Source organism: Micromesistius poutassou (genome assembly GCF_964030765.1).
Source record: "Micromesistius poutassou genome assembly, chromosome: 10".
Lineage (NCBI taxonomy): Eukaryota > Metazoa > Chordata > Actinopteri > Gadiformes > Gadidae > Micromesistius > Micromesistius poutassou.
In genome coordinates, this window is record NC_140280.1 from 8,486,359 (window position 1) to 8,509,115 (window position 22,757).

At 47.9% G+C, this 22,757-nt stretch overlaps 2 protein-coding genes across 3 annotated transcripts; both read right to left on the reverse strand.

Annotated features, from left to right (window-relative positions):
* Nucleotides 1–5,275: 5,275 nt before the first annotated feature.
* Nucleotides 5,276–9,158, reverse strand: LOC311354072 (prenylcysteine oxidase 1-like). Its single transcript, XM_084473870.1, has 7 exons — nt 8,852–9,158; nt 8,135–8,341; nt 7,202–7,376; nt 6,901–7,112; nt 6,489–6,629; nt 5,963–6,377; nt 5,276–5,562 (listed from the first exon to the last, which is right to left on the reverse strand). Exons 1-7 carry the CDS (start codon nt 8,955–8,957, stop codon nt 5,313–5,315), a joined length of 1,506 nt encoding a protein of 501 aa, XP_084329996.1. The 5' UTR covers nt 8,958–9,158; the 3' UTR covers nt 5,276–5,312.
* A 589-nt stretch (nt 9,159–9,747) lies between these two features.
* On the reverse strand, nt 9,748–22,051 carry tcerg1b (transcription elongation regulator 1b (CA150); the record flags this gene model as incomplete). Of its 2 annotated transcripts, XM_084474086.1 has the most annotated exons (21): nt 9,748–10,487; nt 10,717–10,817; nt 11,634–11,717; nt 12,245–12,457; nt 12,905–13,087; nt 13,386–13,550; nt 13,704–13,854; nt 14,053–14,171; nt 14,279–14,368; nt 14,514–14,649; nt 14,807–14,888; nt 15,677–15,837; nt 16,263–16,351; nt 16,531–16,634; nt 16,944–17,141; nt 17,929–17,988; nt 19,227–19,454; nt 19,715–19,994; nt 20,427–20,579; nt 21,206–21,425; nt 22,005–22,051. In XM_084474086.1, 21 exons carry the CDS (start codon nt 22,049–22,051, stop codon nt 10,286–10,288), a joined length of 3,066 nt encoding a protein of 1,021 aa, XP_084330212.1. In that variant the 3' UTR covers nt 9,748–10,285. The 2 variants fall into 2 exon arrangements, with proteins under 2 accessions (XP_084330212.1, XP_084330213.1); XM_084474087.1 differs by lacking the exon at nt 17,929–17,988.
* Between the last annotated feature and the right edge of the window lie 706 nt (nt 22,052–22,757).

Here is a 22,757-nt window from a genome sequence, read left to right on the forward strand (position 1 = left end):
ACTCTGGCCTCCGTCCGCCCCCTTCATCCAGCAGGTCCGACGCGAGCCTAGCCTGCGAGCTAACGCTCCGCTGCACCGTGTCCCCGACCCAACGCTCACGTTCCGCCCGGTAAAGTTTTCAGATCCGGTCCCTCGGACCGCTTACTCACTGAAGAAGAGTGACGGGGGGTCTAGTTCGGCGGGGGACCTCGTGCGGGGTCCTGTGTGTTGACGTGCAGGCGGTCTTCAATGGAGTCCACGCGCAGAGCTCGGGTTTGTTTTGTTTTTCTTCTTCCTGACGGGTTCCTGGAAGGCGCGTGACTGCTGGGTCACGAGGTGCACCGTCCGCCTATCACAGCCAATCTCCACTGTTGTGTTCAAAATATTGCAAACATATTTCAATATTTTCCCACCGGAGTGTGTTTTAAGGTTTCAATATGAGCTCATAATCTGCCATAGTTAAACAATCATTTGCCGAGAGTTAAAAAAGTAAAAATTACTCATGACTTGCATGTTTGAACTAAAACATTGTAATGCAGTGTATTGACCATGCAATTACCCATTTTCATTATTCTTCAGTATTATAATATATTATCTTATATTGTAACCACCTGGTAAGGGGACCAAAGCAAAACGATATAAAAAATTTGATTTATATATATAAATTAATAAATAATATAGAAATGTGTGGTTTCAATGTTTTCAATGATATTTCAGGATTATTAAAAAAATGTCTCACAGCAATAACCTCAACGTATTAAATTTCATAATGCTTCATAATGTTACATATCCTGTTATATTTCATAATATCATGCGAACCCTTAGCTGTCAATCACAGCAGGAGGTAGATTTTAAGGCCTATAATTCCTACACTGAGGTTAGGTAAATAAGAAATAAATAGCCTACTTGTTTCTTCGTGTTTTCTCAACACAACATTGCATAGCAACATTACATCAGACACTGTGGTCCCATTTAACAACTGTGTGTCCAACCAACTGTCTATCATCAATATGTTAGGGAGGTTGGTTCCCTACTATATTGAATAGTTTACAATATAAACTACATTTTTATTGCATTACTGCGTGTCATTTCAAAGTTGATTAAACATATAATAAACCTTGGTTTATTAAAACAAAACAAGAAACAAGGGGAACATAATCATATCGCAACGGAGGTCGAAGAACACTCCAGAATACATCCTGTTCAAACGGTCTCCCCTGGAAACATGGTTTGTGAAATTTTGGGGGAGCTCTAAAATATTGATATGATATCCTAGTAAATGCTATTTGGGAATGTTTTTCTCAAAGGTGTAAAATAAGTGAAATAAAATTATATTTTGAGTTTATGATTCATGAAAACAAAGTAGCCTAATGCTTGTCATTATTACCGCGCTAGAGCCGCTCAAAGCGTGGGGGCGCTGCCTGCAGCTCCACTACCCAACCACACAAGCTTGTTTAGTTAACTTGCTTAAAATACTCACCTCACCTTGGGCGATTTCTATAAAAAGACGTCCAAACAAGCTGAAAAAGAGGACCAGCCGTCTGTAGCTGGTGGTAGCACATCGGACGTTGGGACTTATGCTGCTACAACAGGTCTGTCAAACTCAAATACAGTGGGCCAAAATTGAAATCTTGGACAAAGTCAATTACATTACATTAATTGGGGACATTGCATTATAACAGGGTCCGTTGACGCGCCAGGGTTTACGCGCCAAGACGCGCGTCAGCGCGTTAACGCTGAAATGCGATATACCGGCGGGCCAGTTCTGATAGACATTAGATATTATCTGGGGGGCCAAATTAAATTACACTGCGGGCCGGATTAGGCCCGTGGGCCTTGACTTTGACAGCTACCGGTATGTGCTACAACAAAGCCGAGAGAAGAGGCAGCTAACGTTAGTTCTAATATTAACCTGACCACTAACGTTAACGTTAATGTGGGGGCTAAAGAGACACAACAAGACGAGCCAAGAGCCAAGAAGATAACCATAGTAGAGGTCGAAGGAGATGAGGAAGAGGATGATGATGCTGATGACCACCCCAACGGCTCTTCCTCTTCCTTCCCGACTGCTGCTGGAGATAGGGGGTGCGAAGTTGCTGGGGTGGTCCCGGCCGGCTGGACCAGCCAACAGTGGGATGAGTAGATCAAACGCGTACCATGGCTATTCTCCAAGGATGGATGCGTAGGATGTTCTCTTTGCAGGGATGCTAAATGCCTTGTCCTCACTGATAAAGTTGGAACGCACTTGTCAGAAGAGTGGATTAACGGGGACGTAGGCCTAACCAGTAAAAGACAAAACAACTTTCGTAAGAAAATATATAAGCACATTTTAATTTAACGTATTTAATGGTAAGAGACCGCACGGGGATGGATAATGCGCGTTGTTTAAAATTAAATTACAATGCCACATATGGCAGACACCTTCAGATATGAGAGACCCCCTCAGATTTTTGACTTTGTTGCCTTTATGGGAGCCAGTCCTCACTTTATGGGAGGCTCCTTCTGGCTCCCACGTAATTCAAACACTGTTGTTAATGTATGCATATAAAAACATTTATATGCATATAAATGTTTCCCCGGAGACCATGGTATAATTCGCACACTGCATAGAGGAGCACATGGGCGGGGAGGGGAGAGACCAGGACTGTGACGTGGGACGGAGACGGAGGCACCAGGCCTGGCACCGCAATAGGAGGACGGGCCAGAGGGCCGGCGCTGTCTCGTCTGTCGGGTTTACCGGCGTCTATGGGGGCCAAGTCACGGATCAAAGGCAAACATCTAACCAGCGGCAGAGACGAGGGACCAGGGTTAGTGAGGAGGGGGTAGGACGGATGGAGTCGGATGTGTGCAGATAGACGCTCAATTACATATGTTGGTTGTTAACTTGTCGTGGTGTTTCGCAGAGACGTTCATCCCAATTGAAATACAGGTTGAGGTCATTGAGGAGCAGAACGAGGTTAGGTTTAAAGCTCGTGCTTACATACAGCTTGACTGTGTGGACATTGGAGTTGTGTGTAGTGTGTAGTCTGGTGGTGAGTATGTGGTGATCTGTAGAATAAGCATTGTGTGGTTCTCCTTAAGAAGAGACAGGGACAAGCAGGTACACTAGATGTAACAGTGGATCTCGGCTGGGCAGCATTAAGAGTCTGGGAGGATTATGTTGCTTCATTCTTCTCCGTTGCTGATCCTGGATAAGAAGACATTAAATGGCATACAGACTATGTCCCCCCAATTGTATACTGCAAATACGTTACATGCCACAAAAGAGTTGAATAAAAGTATTGATGTTTATATTAGCTTTATTAAATAATGTGACAGCCTCCATAATCCAATGTAGTTTTACAAATGAACCCTTATGGTGTGATTTGCTACATGGATGGAACTGGGTTGTGTAATATAGAGAGGTGGTGATGGAATTGAGAACCTATTTTTTATCTATCTTTAAAAATACAGTTTTACACACTAAGATGTTTTCAGGGATTTACATTGCATGTTTTTCTCCACTTTTGTCCACACAATACCTTTCTCTTTAAGTACACATCATTATATTGTAAAACCAATACTTCCTACAGCCACACATGTACAAAATAGTTTTTCCCCACAGCAAAATAAAGCAAAACTAAATGTCTCTTCACGTGCCCAGAGTTGAATTGCTCACCCCAATTATGGTCCTCCCTTTTGAAGATATTGATCAAGATGCCAACAGGGTTTCAAGATGAGTTGCTATTTGAACAACATGACTTGAACCAGAAAAGAGCAGCAGCAGCAGCAGTGTCTGAGTGGGCGACGGTCCATTTCTCAGCTGACAGACCATTGGTCACTTCAGCAAGATGCAGCTTTAACAGTAGCTGCAGTGTGGAAGCCTACATGTGGCCTCTTTGAATCGTATTATAGAGGTATGAAACACTGTATACAACACGGTGTTAACGCTGCTGTTCTGAATTAGTCTCTAATGATGGATAACGGGCCCACTTCAGTCTTTAAATACTGCTGAGTCACACTGCTATGAAACACAATAGGAAATGGATTTGGAACAATAACATATATTTCCTTGTTGCCAGATAAATAATCTAAGGTTGGCCTTTATAGAGTAGTCGTAAGTGGTGATTTACATAGAACCAGTAGCTAGCTCGGATATTGCAATATTAATTAATCGCATAAAGGAATGAGATTAATTTCAGAAAGCAAGGATACAAATAAATTCAATTTCTGGATTGTCAGTGGTTGTAAATGTATGTAAGCTTGTTTGTGGATGTATTCAACTTGTCTTCATTAAACATGGTTCTTCACAGGCATAATGGACTGGTCGATGGCCTGCTTTCGTTGTGCATGCAAGTGTACAATGACGGGGTTTATTGTTATCAATAAAGGTTTGTTTGAATTTGAATTTGAATTTGAATAATGGTGCTAAGTATTTGATTAACTGAGGTATTCCTCAGTTAAGGTTTCATCTTAAACCAACAGGAAGACCACTGGAGCTTACCAGATAATGTATGCAAATACATTAACTGCATAGTTTCTAGATAATATAATGTAGTAATGTCTAATGTAGTTATTAGGCATTGCCAATGAAGTTAACTTAGATATTGGTTTATATTTTTTATCTTGTTTTTAGCATGAGTGTAATTAATTAGGTAATGAACTGATCTTGTCAGATCACACACATGCCATTCATTTCTTATATAATACTGAAACAAATACTACAACTAATTATAAAGTAAAAATGTTAATAATAATACAAATAATAAATAAAAAAAGTATTAATAGCAACCAATATAAAAAAGAGGTACACTAAGCTAGGCTAGGCAAAGCTAAACTAAGCTACACAGATCTACATTCAGCGGCAGAATAGGTGACAGTTCTGCTGCAACTGTTACGCCTGATGTTCAATGGAGAGGGGTCCCATAGTCCCAGCCCCGCTCCAGAGGGGCCTATGGTCCCGTGGAGAATCGGTCGACCCTCTCAATACAAACACATAAATGCTACTAATAATGGTTTCATATTGTAACGCAACCAAAAGGAGGCTGAGGAAGTTCAACAAAGCAGTAGACGCTACAGGGCACTGCGCCACATGAGGACACTCTGGAGGTCTGCGTTACGCAGCGCCGCACAACTGACCAGCCATTTTAACAAGCTCCACAGGAAGCCTCCCTTAGTGGTCTCAGAGGACCTTTCTAACGCCCCCCCCACACCCGGATGGGCTCGAAGCACACAGTCACACACTCCGTAACATATCCCTCCCCGATCTCCAACGCCCTCTCAGTGAGTCCTGGATGGGGGGGGGGCGCCACAGGAGACTTCCTCCGGGGCCCGGGCCCGTCCGCAGGCCTCCATCACAACTCCGTCTTGATTTTGTGCATCAGGTCCTTCTGATCCACCATGTCCGCCTGCCGGTTCCAGCGGTGGTAGGCCAGCAGGGCGATGTTCTTGGCCGCCACCGAGCTCATCTCCATGGCGCTGCCGGCCCACTCGATGCCGTTGAGGTAGTAGAGGTTGGGGTGCAGCTCCACGGGGGGCAGGCCCTGGCCGCTGCTGTACTGGGGGTAGGCCAGCCACTCCGTCAGCTGCACCGAGTAGTAGGACCTGTGGGGGGGGGGGGGGGGGGGTCAGGGGAATGGTCGATGTTGCTTTATCGTTTGATTATGGTTGTACTATTACTATATGTTGTCTATTCCTAATGTATTCTTGATGTTGTATCGTTTATTTATGGTTGTTCATTCTATTCCAAATCTATTATTTTGTTGATGTTGTTGTTGATGTATCTTTTTGTGGTTGTGCATTCTGTTCCTCATGTCAGTGTTGGTTGGTTTATCGTAGTGTGGTTGTGCATTCTGTTCCTCATGTATTCTCAGTGTTGGTTGGTTTATCGTAGTGTGGTTCTAGCCCTGAGGTTTAGTGCTCTTTAAGACCAGCATCCTGTCTGCGGTCACTAGTCTCTCCATGAAGCTGGGGTCCCTGCGGTGTTGAGTGTGTGTGCCCCCACCTGAAGAGCGTCTTGAGCTGGGCCTTGCTGAGCGGCCGCGGCGAGAACACCTTGTACACGCCCGCCTCCTGCGGCTGCTTGCGGCGGAAGCCTGCGGAGATGTTGACGGGACACACGCTCGCGGCGCTGTTGAAGAAGAGCTCGGGGGCGTCCATGGTCAGCACGCTGGCGAAGGGGAACAGGCGGGGGTCCGGGAAGCCGAAGAAAGAGGTGTTGAGGTAGCCGTGGACCACGGTGGCCACCGTGTGCTGGTAGGCGCCGGGCAGCGGCGCCAGCGGCGGGGAGAAGCCGTGGAAGCGGACGCCCGAGTCAGCGCTGTCCTGGAGCGGCGTCGCCAAGACGACCACGTCGTAGGCCGCCTCGGATCGGGTCTCTCCGTCGGTGGTGAAGCCCAGCTGGAACTGGACCGCCTCTCCTTCAGGGTCGAAGAGAGGAACACAAGCCTATGAAACCACGTTGCTCCCCACTGGGGGGGGCGGGGGGGGGGGGGGGGGGGGGGGTCAGAATCTGGTGGACACCAGGCTACCTGTGTGGAGCGGGGAGATGCTGGTGACCTGGGCCTGCAGCAGGTTAGCGTTAGCCAGCTTCAGGAGGCCGGAGCACACCAGCTTGTTACCGCCCTCCACCGCCCACAGGTTGGTCTGGGCGCCGGCCAGCGACACAGCACCTGAAAACACAGACACACACATACACACACAATCTTTCTTCTCTGCTCAACATTTGAAAGCTGCGTGCAAACCTTGGGTGACACCAGAGTGGAGTGTCTTTAAACAAGTGAACCCAATGTCATCTTAATTTATTGTCGTGGACCATCACAGGGAGCGCAGCAAGACAATAAAACAGAAACACTTATATATAATATAATATACTGAAAGCTCTTCAAGCTCACCCTTGACAAGAACATTCCTGCAACCCACTCTAACCTCTCCCCTCCTCACCTACAAAGGCCGGGATGCTGACGTTCTGGTTGTAATTGACCCTCATGATGGGTGCAATGATTTCATCGATGAAGCGCTGGGACACGCCCAGCTCCACCAGCGAATCAGAGAGTGGCCTCTGCGTCATGTTGATGAAGCCACTCCCACCCAGGGAGGCCAGCAGCTCCTCCACTGAACTGAAGGCATAGCCATGCGCCTGGTACTTATAGATCCTACAACAAACACACACACGCACAATGAACACCTCGCCCTCCTCCTGAAGGGTACCCATGGTGGGTCAGCGATGGAGAACACCACCCACCTCATGAACTTCTCCATGATCTCCTCCACCCACATCTGCAGGCGGAGGAAGCTGATCCCGTAGCGCCACCAGAGGCCAAACAGGTCCAGCAGGTACCAGTCGGTCTCCTCCAGCACCACCGCATCCCCGTCGAACACCGCCGTCTTGCCCGCCACGCTGCGCCGGTACTTCAGCCCTGAGTTTGGGGGGGAATTCACCGTACATGGAACGCCCACAGACAGTGGCAGTTTCAGGCACGGGCAAAGCGGGCAGCCGCCCGGGGCGGCATTACATGGGGGGCGGCACGAGCAAAAAAAAAAAATCACCCACGCCGCAAAGCAGTTTTGTTTTATCGATCATATCACTGTGTGGGGAATTGGCACACCGTACTCACGCATGTTTCCTTATGTATAACGCACTGGTGCTTTGTTGAAACACTGAAATAAACCTTTAAAACATTACCATTGTGTTTTCCATGGCAACACATTTGTCAGTACTTAATGCAAACATCCAATGACATTGGAAAGGAGTTCAAAGGGCCAATATAGTTGGTCCCTCCTCAGAAGGGACCCCTGTGTCTCAGCGGGCACGGTCCTACAGACCCCTGGTAGGGCAGGGGCCCCTGGTAGGGCAGGGGCCACAGGGCCAGTAAAAGGACAGGTCAACGCTCAGAGAATCAGGGTTAGAAGGTAAACAAGATACTAGAGGAAGCTTTTTACACACTCTGTGGTGGATGGTTCCTTACACCTGGAGTGTTATGGAAAATTTCATATTTGCTTATGGAAAGTTATCTCCACCACTCCTGTTGTTGAAGATACAGATTAGCCAAATTCTATGCCGGCCAACTGGATATTTATCTTCACTCCCTCTCAGGATCTTTTCTAACATTGCTGCATGTGTGTGTGTGTGTGTGTGTGTGTGTGTACAGGTCTGTGAACCTAACGGTAAACACACCTAGCTGCTTGACAAAGTCCTGCATGTGGAGATTGAGGGAGTGAATGATGGAGCCTCCGGATTCGTAGTCATTGTGATTGACAGTGACTGTGGCAAGTCGACCCCCGACCTCCTCCTTCTCGAACACGTCGATCTGGACCTCTGGTCCGAAATGCTGCCGCAGGAAGTGGGCTGTCGCAGTACCACCGATCCCTGCACCTACAACGGCTGTTAAGGAGGAATGATTAATTGTGTTGTTATTGTCTCATTCATGATGCATTGAACATTGAAAGCAGTGAAGAAGGCAGAGTATCCGAAGTACATACAAGTATTCTGATACTATTTTGCATTTTGATTAATGAATACGCATTAAGGAAAGCAAAAACAACGTTTACTACGCAATATGTAACAGGAGTTGAATTGGTCACACGCAACTTTTTGAGTCTATAGCTAGCTACTGGTGAGGTAGACCATTTCCCTGCCTGGTGGAGTTGGTACTGAGTGTACCTCGTTAGATTTGTCTGTGTCTGCATGTCTGCAATGTATACAGTTAACAAATAAAGACGCAAAAGTAACCAATTAACCAATAACTTAATTATTAAACAAATCATCCCACATGGCTGGATCCCTTGTGGATGTGTTTTCTCCTGGAGCTAGCAGGTGGATCATACTCATCAAAATAAGACAAAAATATGGCGATTGGCGACGGCGAGGGCGGTCAGTCGGTTGGACTCTTGCCTATTTTGGAAGGTGGCGCTCCGTCCAGCTGAGCCGATCCCGAGTCGCCGAACCAGGACGGCGACAGCAGGAGCAGCATGGAGAGGAGCATCACACGGCGGGGCATGGCCGGACGAGGAGGAGATCCAAACCAGGCCAGGACCACGTTCAGCGATAGTCTAGTCTAGACTCGCTCCATGGTCCACTTGTATAACTGTTAATCGCTTACAACGTTATCCTAAAAACCTTATTAAAATGTGTGAGTAAATGATGGTGTTTAAAAGATGGATGTCGAAGATGGATAGATGGACACGATGATGATGCGAAGTACCGCATGTCCGGCAACATCAACATGTGACGTAAGACCGACCTCGTGTCTCTCAGCCAATGGAAGATTAGAGAAGCGGTAGAACGCAGCAGGTCGGGGATCAGGTGTTCCGGGTGCGGTCGGGTCTATAGAAATGAGGACTCTCCTCTGGTGCCTCTGCTCATATTGGATACTACATGACAGTGATGATTGTTCTCCATGGCAGGATTTAAATTCAGCCGCTGAACACAAATGATCCATATAAGGAAGTGAATATAAAGCAGCCACCAAATGTAGCATTAAATGTACCGTAAGCATTCTGCATGCCAGCATGACATTCATTGAGTTGGAAAACAGGTCATGAATTTAGATCCTAGGCGCTTGAAGTAGACGTACTTCTAGGTAGCCAGGTACTTCGAGTAGGCTTAATTTCTCTTCAAGATACTGAAAACCATATCAAAAGGTCCACCGGTCCACCCTCCAGCGTACCTTGCGACAATTAAAATTGCAGCATTCAATATTCTGTTTAATAAAAACTTTTATAATATATAGATGAAATATAGAATTAAATCAGTAAATAAAAAAAGGAGATGAGTAATTGAAAAAAAAAAACAGCGGAATATGCCTTTATTTGATCCAACAGAAACTGCTGCAACATTAGCATTACCCACTGAGCAGAAACAAACATTCACACAGCCACTGACACAATGACCGGCCCAGTGGGGCAGCAGGGCTCCGGGAGCCCCAGACGCACACATACACTCCATCATTTACATCAGCTATCTTACACCTCTCTGTGGCCATGTGCTGCAGCCTCAGCCCCGCGCGGCTCCTCTAATACTCAGAGTGGAGGGGGGGTTTGAGGTCACCCGACTCGTGCACCCTCACTTCCCTGCTGTAGTTTCACGCAAGAGAACTGTTTTTCTTCTTTATTATTTTAAACCAGGGGCTACAAGGCGACATAACACAGAGACTTCAACAGTACATCTCTATGGAACATCTCTAAGCAATAAAAATCCCCGTCCAGCCGCAACACTGCTCTCAGGAGAAGCCCAGTGGCCCTGCTGGGGCGTGAGGGGGGGTGGGGGGGGTGGTCACATGCTCTGGCCGGGACGGGAGGGGGAGGGGCGACGTGGCGGGCGGGCGGGTCACTTGGTGGAGCGCCTGGTGGGCTCGGAGGCGGTGGGCGGGGGAGGAGGTCCGCGCCGGTCCAGGTCTTCGATGTAGAACATGATGAGCTTCCTGCGCTCCTCCGGTACGCACTCCAGCACCAGGTAGCGCTTGTCGTTCTGGAGGACCTTCTCCACGTCCTTCAGGTGCTGCTCCGACTCCTGGATCAGCTTCCTCGACCTGCCGGGGGGGGGAGAAACTCACTTTACATTTGTACGAATCAAGCACGTCAGAGTCATCAAGGACAACGCCCCCGGAAGGACATCGTAGGACACGTGCACAACATGACGGGAAACTGATGGGCCATCATTACATTTTTCCACCTGTTAGGAGGATTGATGTCGGTGACCTTTGACCAAATGTGTGGGAGCCAGTGGGTGGAGGAGGAGAACGTGTGGTGCATCCTCACCTGTAGGTGATGAACTTGGTCTCCTTCAGGAGGGTCCTGAAGTCTGCTTTGGCCGTGATGTACTTGTCTTTGATGTAGTCCTCAAACTCTCGCTGTCGCTTCTACAAGTTAGCAAGAACACACGCAAGAAGAGGCTGGTAAAGAGCAGCTGGGCGAAGAGACTAATCCTTTCCAGGTCCTCGTGTTGTTTTGGGGCTCAAGTTCTTGGTCAGACCCCAGGTTGGTGAAACAGCTCATGTTCAGATTATCTGTATTGGGGGTACTGTACTGACCTTGTTGTTACACACCACCTGAGCCAAGTAGGCCGAGAACTAACCTTTTACAAAAACCTAACCAGCACTGACCTAATACAGAATCCTAACCAGCACTGATCTAATACATAAACCACCACTAACCATATATCTAAATGTAATCATCTCAACCCTTAACTTCAAAGGCAAGATAGGCCATTTTGGGTACTGGCCAAAGGAAGCTCTATTTAGGAAGAATCCAACCAAGACACCCCTATACTCCAGGCCTCCCTCCCCCCCTTTCTCCAGGCCTCCCTCCCCCCCTTTCTCCAGGCCTCCCTCCCCCCCTTACTCCAGGCCTCCCTCCCCCCTTACGCCAGGCCTCCCTCCCCCCTTACGCCAGGCCTCCCTCCCCCCTTACTCCAGGCCTCCCTCCCCCCTTACTCCAGGCCTCCCTCCCCCCTTACTCCAGGCCTCCCTCCCCCCTTACTCCAGGCCTCCCTCCCCCCTTACTCCAGGCCACCCTCCATATCCAGTCCACCAAACTCATTACTGGCTCTCTAGCTTCAGCATGGGTCTGCCTAGTGAAGACTTTGGTCATGAGTGTACAGGCAGCAGGTAGACCTCCATCTGTTGGCTCCGTGTTCAGTAGGAGGGTTGACTCAGGGGGGTTCTTGGTGTTCTTACCCGGTCACTGGAGGAGAACTTGATACAACGAGGATCTTCTTTGATGATCTTCTTCACCTCCTTCCACGTTGTGGTCAGGGTGATCTAGAACAACATAGATCCGTTAGAACGGCCACCAGCATGCCTACCACTCTTTTGACGAACAACGTAAAAAAAAAAAAAAGGTGCATTCTGTGTGAACACAGGAACCCTCATTAGTCCGTCAGGAATGAACAAGCTGCGACTGAATCCACTTTATACTCCAGGAAAACATTCCGTGTTGTCAACCAGGATACAAATGTATCTTATGATAACAGGGATGGGAAACCAAGTTCAGGCTGAGAACTGGTTCCAAATGGTTTGTAATTGAGCTGATCAATTCCTTTTACCAATGCCGGCATGTTTGATAGAACGCAGTGCACGCCACCTACGCGGGGCAGCCACTGGGCTCTGGAACAATAAGCACCGGCTTTGTTTTGGCTTATTCATTACCTTCAAAACCTTACAAAAATACCCAAACACCGCTCTAAACGAATGAAAAACAAGAATAGTCATTCCTTTCTCGCCTGTGAGGCACAAAAAGAAAATTACTCTGACAAAGTATTACAGGTTTATCACACACACACACGTACCTGTGAAGATCCTTTCTCTGCAGCCGTCCTCACCATGCTGGTCTCATCCAGCAGCTGGCGGAAGTGTTCCTTCTTCTTCTTGGCGAGCGCCTCCACGTGCTCGTTGAACAGCTTCTCCTTCTCCTCCCGCTCCAGCAGAGACGCAGACTCCCAGCGGTGGTCCTTGCGGAGGTTCCGCCGCGTGTCTGACCACGCTGCGTCCGAGGAGCGCACCTGCACAGTCCGACCAGGCTCTCAGTCCCCCAAATACTCATTCACCTAAACACTATGTGATCGGGTTGTTCAAACCCCTGATCACTGCGCACTACACTACAAGATGTGCTCTGTGCTAGTTCATAAACATTCTGGTCGGACTAGTGTCTTCATGCTTTTATGGCATGAATGTGAATCATTATGAAGTGACTAAACTAGATGTTTACCTTTTGTTTTACCAAAAAAAAAAACACTTTTAACCGAACTGCGGGCTGAAGAGATTTAAATGAGGCTTGCCTTCTCATTGCTAATGTTTGCTTCATGATAAGCCCTGGGTGTGCGGTGCCTCTTCCAAATGGCGTAATGTTAGCTGTACTGAGGAAGGGGGGCTAAGTGTGGAAACTAGGTCATGTTTCAACATGGCACCGAGGTTAATCAGCACCAGAAGGGCCAGAAGGAGCTCCTCACCATGTCAGACATGAGGGCTTTGAAGTGCTGGATGGCCTCCTCTCTCTTGTGCTGCTCCCTCTCCCTGTCGATCTCCTTGGTCTGCTCCGAGCGAGCCTTCTGCACCTCCCGCTCCCGCTCCCGAAGACTGGCCTCGATGCGCGCCTGTCGCTCCATCTCCCGCTCCTTGTCGATGTCCACACTCTGCCAGGGAAGGACCCACCTCACCGTTAAAAAGCTGCATTCAGCCATGCCTCACCACTAGGGGGCAGCCTTCTCAGGCAACCTCCATCATAACTGCCATCATTTGCGACTGAATGAGGCGAAGCCGTTGCTCACTTTGTCCTTATAATACATAGGAAGTAGTAGGAGTATAAACCATACTGTGAAGAAAACTACCAAGAACAAAAGGACATTTTAAATGATAACTGCTCACAACCAACTCAAAAATACATTATATGTTGCTTTATGCACAAACTACAGACAGAGCAATGGGCCTCACCTTGGCCTGCTTATCAATGTACTGCTTGAAAAGTTCTTCTCTGTGAGCGGAGCTCTCCACGGCTTTGTAGCGGGGGTCCGACTCCAGCCGGTCCTTCACCTTACTCCAGCGAGGACCCCCCTCTATGTGGTGCTCCGCCATCAGCTCGAAGAAGTCTATCTTCACCTGGAGACACAAACCACACCACCATGAAGTCATGGACCCTGGACCACAATAATGATCCATATTAAACCGCCATGTTGGTTAAAAAGGATTCATTGGTTGGGGTTTTAGAGCCTGTACAAACAGAATGCACTACTGTCGGTGTGCCAGTGTTACCTTCTCCCCCCTGGTTTTAGAGTCCTCCTTCTCTCGCTTCCTCAGAGACGTCATGAACTCTGTGAAGATGGTCTCTCGGTCCTTCATCTTCTCGATGCTCTTAAACCTGGGATCTCTGCCGTGTCTCACCCCAAACTCACTAAACGTTGTTCTGTAAAATGAACAAAAACAGAAGAAATGTAGACTTCAAATTATTTCCACTTGGGAAGCGGAGGTTCCCTAAATCCTCCCTTGAGACTCTTTATCGCCCCCGGGTTCATAACAACACATAAGAGTTGGGGGACCCTTCGACAGCATCGGTTCCACGATATTCCGAGGTTGCTGCACAGGGGAGGTCCATGGGGTTTACCTTGGAGTGAGCTTGGATTCCTCCATCAGCTTCCTGAATTCATCTTTGGCCTGCATCAGTTTATTCTTCTTCTCCTTCCTCTCCTCCTCCGCTCTCGTCTTTACATATATATCGAACACCTGCCAAGGACACACAGCTACAGCTGAAGAAACCACCCTCCTCCTTCTTGGTGCAAAACACTGCGTTAATAAAAAGCATCAAGAATGAAAGAAGAATAAGAACGCACCTGTTTCCGCTCCTTGGGGTTGAGCAGAAGATATCGAGGATCAAAGACTATTTTATGTAGTTCTTTGTCCCAGGTGGAGAAAGCTGATACCTGGGAGGAAATGCAAGCAGAATTTTGCTTAGAAATTTACCCAAACAAGTACAGAGTATATGACGGAAAGTCTTTATACTCTGTCTTTGCAAGAAGATTACGTCTCAAACCCATGAATACCAGTCTAACTATGGGGACATGTTACCCCTCTCTCCAGCAGCATGTCTTTGAACTGGGTCATCCGCGCCTCTAGGGGCACTATGGCCCTCTCACGAGCCGCCCTCAGTTCGGCCTCCATCGCCGCTTCCTTTTCTGTCTCAACCTCCTTGACCTCCTCCTTCCTGTTTGGGTCAAAGGTCACACAGGTCAAACGAGGGGAAAGGAGAGGAGGATTCAGAAATTGGAAGAATAACACCAAGATAAAGTTGGGAAGTAGATGAAATCCACTAGAAATTAGTCTGATGAAGCCATAAAACGTTATCATAGGGGACCACATACTTCCTTTTCTTGGCTTTGATTGGCTCCTCCTCCTGGTTGTCCTCAGCAGGTGCGGAGGACTCTGGTTCTGCCTTAATAAGGGCTGTTTGTGGACAAAAGCATGAAAAGCTTGTTCGAAGTTGATCAATCTAAATAACATCTAAATAACGTCTAAATAATGTCCACAACCCCTGAGCAACATAGAAGGCATTCTTTTTCAGTAAGGCATTAAACCCCAGTGCTGCCGAGGGGAACCCTAGTGGTGTGTCTGATCAGATAGATGGAGGATCCCTAGTGATGTGTGTCTGATAGGACAGATGGAGGATATGGCATCGTCTGACACTGTGTTAATGCTGCAGCAAACGTCCTGGGTCTGACGCCCCGGCAGTGAGTGGACGCAGAACAAAGTGGTGGAAACCATGTTTAATGGTGTGTTCGAGATGCATCGTACACCACCCGCACGAGTTGCTCTTGTGACATCATTTCCTGGCTTGTAGAACTCCCTGAACTCGGTGGACTCTCAGAATCCCGAGACATTACGATCAAAAGGAGGCGTGCCTCGGTGAAATGCCGCAAGAAAGCGGAGCTATTCCCCACTTCGCAACTCGGGTGCGGGTGGTGTACGAGGCATCTCGAACACGCCATGTGTTCCGTTAACGTGGTGCTCGCAAAAGTGATTTCGATTTGGAGCCATTGCATTGGCAACGTTAAGTCCCTCAAGCGTGTAGCTTGAGGGACGAGTGCGCGAGTGTGCGTAGCCTGGCGACCCAAACGGGCCGTAGCCACAGGCTGCATATGACTATCAACAGCACCCTCCACTGGGCCATCTACACACGCACCTTGCGGAGCGCCTTCACACAGAAGAGGCTTTCTGTGGGGTGTTCCCGCTACCTGTCTTTCTGCTGTCCTCCAGTCCTCTTTTGTGCGGCGGCTCCTGGATGTTCTTGTCCACATCCGCCCGGCCAATCAGCTCCTCGGGCCGGTCCCACATGGAGAGGCGCGTGGTGGGGTTATAGAAGAACACGCGGTCGTCTCCCGTCCAGACCACGCACCTGGTGGGAGACACGGGCCGGGACAGGTCAGCCGTGTGCGTGCGTGCGTGCGTTGTTACCATGCATGGCTCTGTGCGCACAGTTTGGGATGGATTGAAACTAACTGCTACTTGGGGGGGACTTTATTAGAGAAACAGCCAGTAACAATGAAGACTGCTGACCAGTGATTGTGTCCCCGAATAAACGCTGGTCAGTAGATCAAATTAAAGTTCAGCAGCAGCAGTCGTCGTCAGGGATGAAAATGGATCAACTGCGCTTTCATAGGCCGCTGCTCTGTAGTCATCGTGTTGGACCCGCCCCATATTAGAAACTGTTGTGATTGGACCGACTGAAGCCAGGTCTAAATACACAATAGTCTGAATAGAATACCAACGACCTGGAGTGGGACTCCCCGTGTAAGTAGGTATTTGAGTGAGTGCATGTACCAGGGAGTTCCAGGGATTGGGTTTGTTGCTACAGGTTTAGCTTTCTGGGCAGCCTTCTCTTCTTCTGTCATCTCCTCCTCTTTAAGCTCCTGTGATAGACAAGCAAACAAATTGTAGCCTTCTTCAGAACACTTGTCAAGAGAAGACGCACACAAAATAAACTGCATCCATCAGGCCACAATAAAGATGCAAATGCTGTAGCCCAGCCAATGGTCTTTTTCCTCAAGAGCCCTGCGCGGGGAAAGGGGTACTGATGGCCCCTTCATACCTCTTTCTCGTTGGCGGCGTCTGCCTTGTTCTCCTCATCCTCCATCTCCATGGCTTCTGCCTCCACTTGGGCCAGGCGCTCCTTGGCTTTTTCCAGTTCCTTCTCTGGGCACCGGGAGGGGAAAGCAAATGGCCAACAATGAACACCATGTTCTTGACCTTAAACTGCAGGGGATTGTCTGTTGCAACAGGGACTCCATGTATGCATCTCATTTGTACTTCCTTCATGGGACTGTATGCCGCTGTCTGTGGGGGGTGGGGGGTCTGCTATTCGCAGCGCTTATACTAATTGAGTCAAGGTGGCAGAAGTGCATTTACAGTGTTTGAGAAACACAGATCGATGCTGTATGGATTTGCGCTCACTTAACGAGCCTCAACACTCAAGACCTGTCAATGTGAGCAGCCAGTCCACACCTTTCTCCAACAGGGCCTGGGGCTTCTCCCAGGTGGACTCCAGGGTCCGGTTGTTGTAGTAGTACGTCTTCCCATCCACCGTTTTGTACTCTGACCACTCGGGCAGCTGCAGGCCCGCCAGCGAGCCGGGCCCCGCCGTCATCGCCAGCTGGGGGTGCATCATGGGAACCATGGAGGGGGGCATGCCAGGAATCATACCTGAAAAGGGAAAGGAGGGAGGACAGGGGGCTTGAGGGATCACTTAGTCGGCCGTCATGATTCCCACTGACATGTTGATCCACTTTGAAGGAACTCAAACGCATAAAACATTTCAGTTATATCATGTCTGGAACAGGACCCAAATTTATACCTTGATGATCTACTTGTGCAATTACAAACCTGGGAGGGTATCAGTTTAAAAAAAGGTAAAGGTCCATGTGTGCAGAGGAATCTTGCCGATACAATACAAACAGTACACATACACACACATACATAGACCATGCCACACCACTAGACAAACACACAACCTTTATCCCATAGTCCTACACTGAATAGATGCTGCTTAGCCTGTTGCAAACCACTGATCAGGCCCAGTGACGTGGGTTTGCCCGGCTAGACGTATGATAGGCCATTCATACACATATCCAACCATTAAACCAGTACTCTGTCCAAAAAGTTGTTATCAACATTATTCCTTGTTGTGCGGTTACACATCAGTATTTATGACCCTCGTCTCAGTGTGATTTATACGAGCACTTCTGTTAAGTCTAAATTGACTACAAATCGGTGAATAGCCATAAACCCAACATCATAGATAAGTATAAAAAGTAGACTCCTAAACCGTTTGGTCTCAGAAATCTAGCCCCAACAGAGCCAGTCTCACTGCTCGTGTAAATCAGAAACCCATCCTTCAGCACCACCATGCCGGCAGCCCTCCGGACCCCCCGATCATCACAACCATTCACTACCATGCATCTACCGCTGGGAGGAGGAGGAGGGTGTTTACCGTTGGCGCCGTGGCCTGCCTTTACATAGGGCGAGCCTACTATCTGCATCATTGCTACACCTGCAAGAACAACGCACAAGCAGGCATCGGGTTGAACACAGAACACGGGCTCACATGGAGCACCCAGCGAGTGCCCGGTTAAGGCCACTCGGTGGGTGGGTGGGGGGGGGGGGGTGGGACACAGGTTCCCACACAAGAGACACAGGGTTATACAGACTCATCACAACAAATTTACATGACACAGAATTCTCCCAGTCAATTTGCCAGTTCAACCTAGATTATACACCAATTTGTGGTTTACAAAAGAAAAACGCTTTCCAGTTTTACATGGCATTACGGTAACTGGGTTACTGAAGCAGGTTTAAGTGACAGGTGCTATAGATCCATAGGCTAAATCCAGCCACAACATTACAGGAAGTTAAACATAATGGAGCGATATTAAAAGATACTCAGGCCGGAGTGAGAGGCACACTCTGCGGTCCGTCGTGGGTCCGGCGGTGTTGACCTGACTGGGATTCCCTCTCCTTATGACCCGCCATTGTTTGGGCTTACCAGCTGACCCCACTTCCACTACCACGGATTGTACAGTTTGTCCTCGTTCAAGTACTTTGATGACTGAATATCCAGTATATTTTCCAACATTAACCTTGGTCTGACAAGATCAGTGCGCTATGGAGCTGTCTACATTTCTTGTTTGTTTTACATCCTTGTCTTGTGAATTACAATCACACCAATCAACTGCATAGAAAACAGGGTTACAGAGTGAAGGCGACATGCACACCATGCCTAGCTCCTACCACAATAATGGTACAGACGGTCTCTTGTCAGAACCAACATGAAATAAGCCCACGTCTCCTTTTGAAGTATTTGTTCTCCTATGATCATTATTATTCTGGTTTGCATGATTAATGTTCAATATCATTCCTGTATATCGTGTCTTTTTCTGTTATTGGAATGCGCTTACAGAAGAGTCTGAGGTCTGAAGGAAGAGTGATGGGGCTTCAGGGTGCAGCCTACTCAACACCCCCCTTCACCCCAGGCCTCGCTGGTGTCTGGCCAGTACTTCAGCTTTAACTGAACACAGACTCTGGTCTCTATGCAAACTACTTTTAAAACTAACATTTTAACCAGATTACAGCCTGGTTTACAGCTTGAAACTCAAAGTTTAAACGGTGGGTACATTGGAATACACAGAGCAGTAGGTAGGTAATACTTGTAATCTTCTGAGGGAAGAAAAAATTTTAATATGCCAAAATAATAACTTCTGAAAGATGCCACGAAGTCTTGTGATTCCTTACCTGGCAGCGGTATGTGCATGCCTGGCAAAGGCACTCTGAATGGGGGCACCATCACTGGGGGGAAGGAAGGCATGTTGGAGCTGGACTGGGCAACGCTGTGAGTGAGGGCTGTGGGAATCATGGTCATGGTCTGCACTGCTGTGACCGGCGATGGCACCGTGGTAACAGTCACCACGGTGACAGGAGACGCTCCCATACCCGAGGTCACCTTTGCAGCATGGGCCAGGTCTGTAACCAAGGACCCGAAATATATAAGAAAAAGAAACAAAGAAGAAAACTAATTAGTTTCAAGGTCATGCTAAGAGCTGGCTGATACAACATTAAACAACACCATTATTCAATGCTAAGTGTAGTCTGATCATTTGGTTGTATGAGGGTCGATCCATTCAGCCTCTCATGCAAGCCAAAATCTCATGCTCAGACCAAACACTGACTTGTGAATATTATGGTATGTGTGTGTGCATGCCTTGCAGGCGGCTGAGGCTGACCTGCCATGGACACAGAAGGGGAAGAGTTGCTGGGATCTGGACTAGAGGCCAGCGTGCGAGAGGGTGTTGGGGACGGAGCCTGGCCAGGGGAGGAGGCCGATACTACGACTGTGCTGGCTGTAGTGTTGACGTTGGCTGAGCTGGCGGGTACAGCGCCCCCTACAGTCACAGAAGGGCCAGCCGTCCCCAGCATAGGGTTGAGCTCTGACTGTTGGATGATCTTGACCCCTTCTGGTTTACTCCATGCAGACTCCCTGGTCCTTGCGTTGTAGTAATAGGCCTGGGGAAGAACCACACATGGAGAAGTCAGGTACTACACTCAGGCATGAGACCAAAGTGAGGCAGAACCATCCACGGTGGGCCTTCCTTTTCAATAATAGGACCACTCTGCCTTTTTGAAAGGGTCCAGTAGAACTACTGACCACAAGTTTCTTGACAATGCAAAAAAAAAAAAAAAAAAGCTTTATATTTCCTCAGATTAAAATCGATACACACCTTTAGAACATTATCACCCCGGTTAATTCCTTACATGTAGTCTAACAAAATGCGGCAAAGATAAAAAAAAAAAATCTAGTGATTTCTACTAGTGACGCACATTTTCAATTGTGGAAATTGTCCTTATGTGAAGTAACATTTGTGAAAGCATCTCAATACTGTGAAGAGATCCAGTGTTTACCAGCACCTCACTGGCCTCATCACATGCCCAGCCTACCTTCCCCTCTGGCGTCTTGTTCTCCACCCAGATCTCCTCGGCTGGGGTCATGCCCGGCGCTACGGCGGCTGAGACGGGGGGCATCCCGGGAGGGAACAGCATCCCTGGAGGCGGAGGCATGCTGCCAATGGGTGGAGGCAGGAAAGGAGGTCGCTGGGGCAGAAGGGAAAAGGCCAGTGAGGGGCGTTATCGGGCCAAACCAACACTAGTGAAATTCAGAGGCCATTAAGAAACTATATTACTCACATCATACCTCCATTCAGCGTTCACTCTTACTCAGAGAGCCACTGTTATGGTGTCATTAATGCTACAAGGACTACATCCTCCAGAATCAATTTCCTTCGACACTCAGATCCATGGTCCTCTGCCAGATGCACTACTGGTCGATATAGATTTTAAAGCACACTCTTGAATAAGGTCATAGCTCTACCACATGAGTTCAACCAGCTCCAACTCATCCACACATATGCATCAATTTCTAAACTGCCACTTGTATTTTGAAACAAAGCATTGTATGAACAAATAAATCAATGGTAAAATAGCTTGCTTGCTTATCCATCCATCACATTCTTTTATCAACGAAACTGGGCCAGTTATTCCCAGTTAGTGGTATAGAGACGCCTTTTGAGAAGGACTGAGCAATAATGAAATTTAGGGCAGTAGATAATGTACATTTCATGCGGTCACACGTCAAAGTATCAGTATGCTACAGTTTGTTTTGGCATTGTGCTCCCTGCATCTGAACATAGCTTTAGGATTGGTATATTTCTGCGGCTCACCTGGAGGTGAGGAGGTCCTATCGGCGGTGGCATGCCTCCAGGTGGCGGGATCGGTGGCATGTTTGGGTCAAAGGGCGGCCGTCCAAACGGAGGCCGTGGCGGAGGTCCTCGCATCATTCCGAAAGGTGGGGGCGGCGGTCTGAGGAGCGGTGGGGGGCCGCGCAGCACCGGGGCTTGGACGGGCGCAGGGCCGCGGAACCGCACGGGCTGCTGCGCCATTCTGCAGACCAAAACATCACCACACGGTTAGATGGCACCACCCACCCACGTTGCTGGTTTGATGACGTCTAAACGGTTCGATCCAGTTCGCTGTTGAAGCCCACTATACATTAAGATGGTACATATTTTACTAACTTAACTTTGTAAAAACAAAAACACACAACAGACTGCTTCAACTCAAAGCCACTTCGATATAGCCCTGCATGCTGGCTGACTGGTCCATCGCCCAATATAATCTTGCCAGCATATAGATCCAACCGGTCACTAACAGCCATTTAAGCAGTATTCCGATATAGTCGCAGTACTCAACACCATTGGGATGAAGTGGTCTCCTCGTAGGTGGTGTGACCCTCTGTGTTCAGCGGGTGCCTCAGAGAAGGTGATGAATGACCAGCGGCTTGGACATCCTGCTGCTAGCTAAACCGCTATTTGGCTAACGTGCTCCCCTCCAAAGCAACACCGAGGGTTGCTAGAGCGCATTGCAACCCCGCAATATCAAACATCAATCAGCTCTTTTATATTTGGGCTCGATTTTTTTTCATTGCATTACAATGTATAACGTTATTGCCACAATGCTTACCTGTTATCGTTGAACCCGATAGTTTCGCTGTCTGTCTGGTCCGCCATTACAGGAAAATGTAACAACTCTTCCTGGAAACGCCCCTAACGTATATCCGCACGTATTATTCGCCACGTATCGTGTCAATCACATTACAGAAGCAAACGCTTGCGGTTCTGATTGGATGATGAACCTGTCACTTATATATTTCTGTTCAATCCAGAGTCCGATTCACAAACCGTAAACCATGATGTCTTTGTTTGCACGCTTGTGTGTTTGTTAAACCTCGTGTCTCTGTGTGTGTATGTGTGTGTCTTTCTCTGTATTTGTCTTAGATTTTTTGTTTGTCTTCTTACATTTTCCATATGATTTGTGTCCCATAGTTTGACCGATAGTGTTTCTATATCAACAATGTAATTAGGCTACTCAATACTCAACCAAAGCATCATGTTTACACAATGATGCTGCACACAGCTGTATGTTCAGTTCTAGACTAAAGTTAAATACAATAAGTATGTCATACCAAGTGCACTTTAATGCAAGTGTACGTTCACTACACCTGTAGTAGGGCATGAATGTAATTACAGTGCCCTTATAACACTTTGAGAACACTATTGTATTTAGTGTATGTGTGAACATCTTTTGGTCTTTCTCTATCTTGGCATATATTTGTTTAAGAGTATTAGTAGGCCATGAATATTTAATTAACCGTTGAGGGCAAGCAGTCACATTTGCATGCATATTTGCAAACACCAAGGCAATGTCCTGAAACGG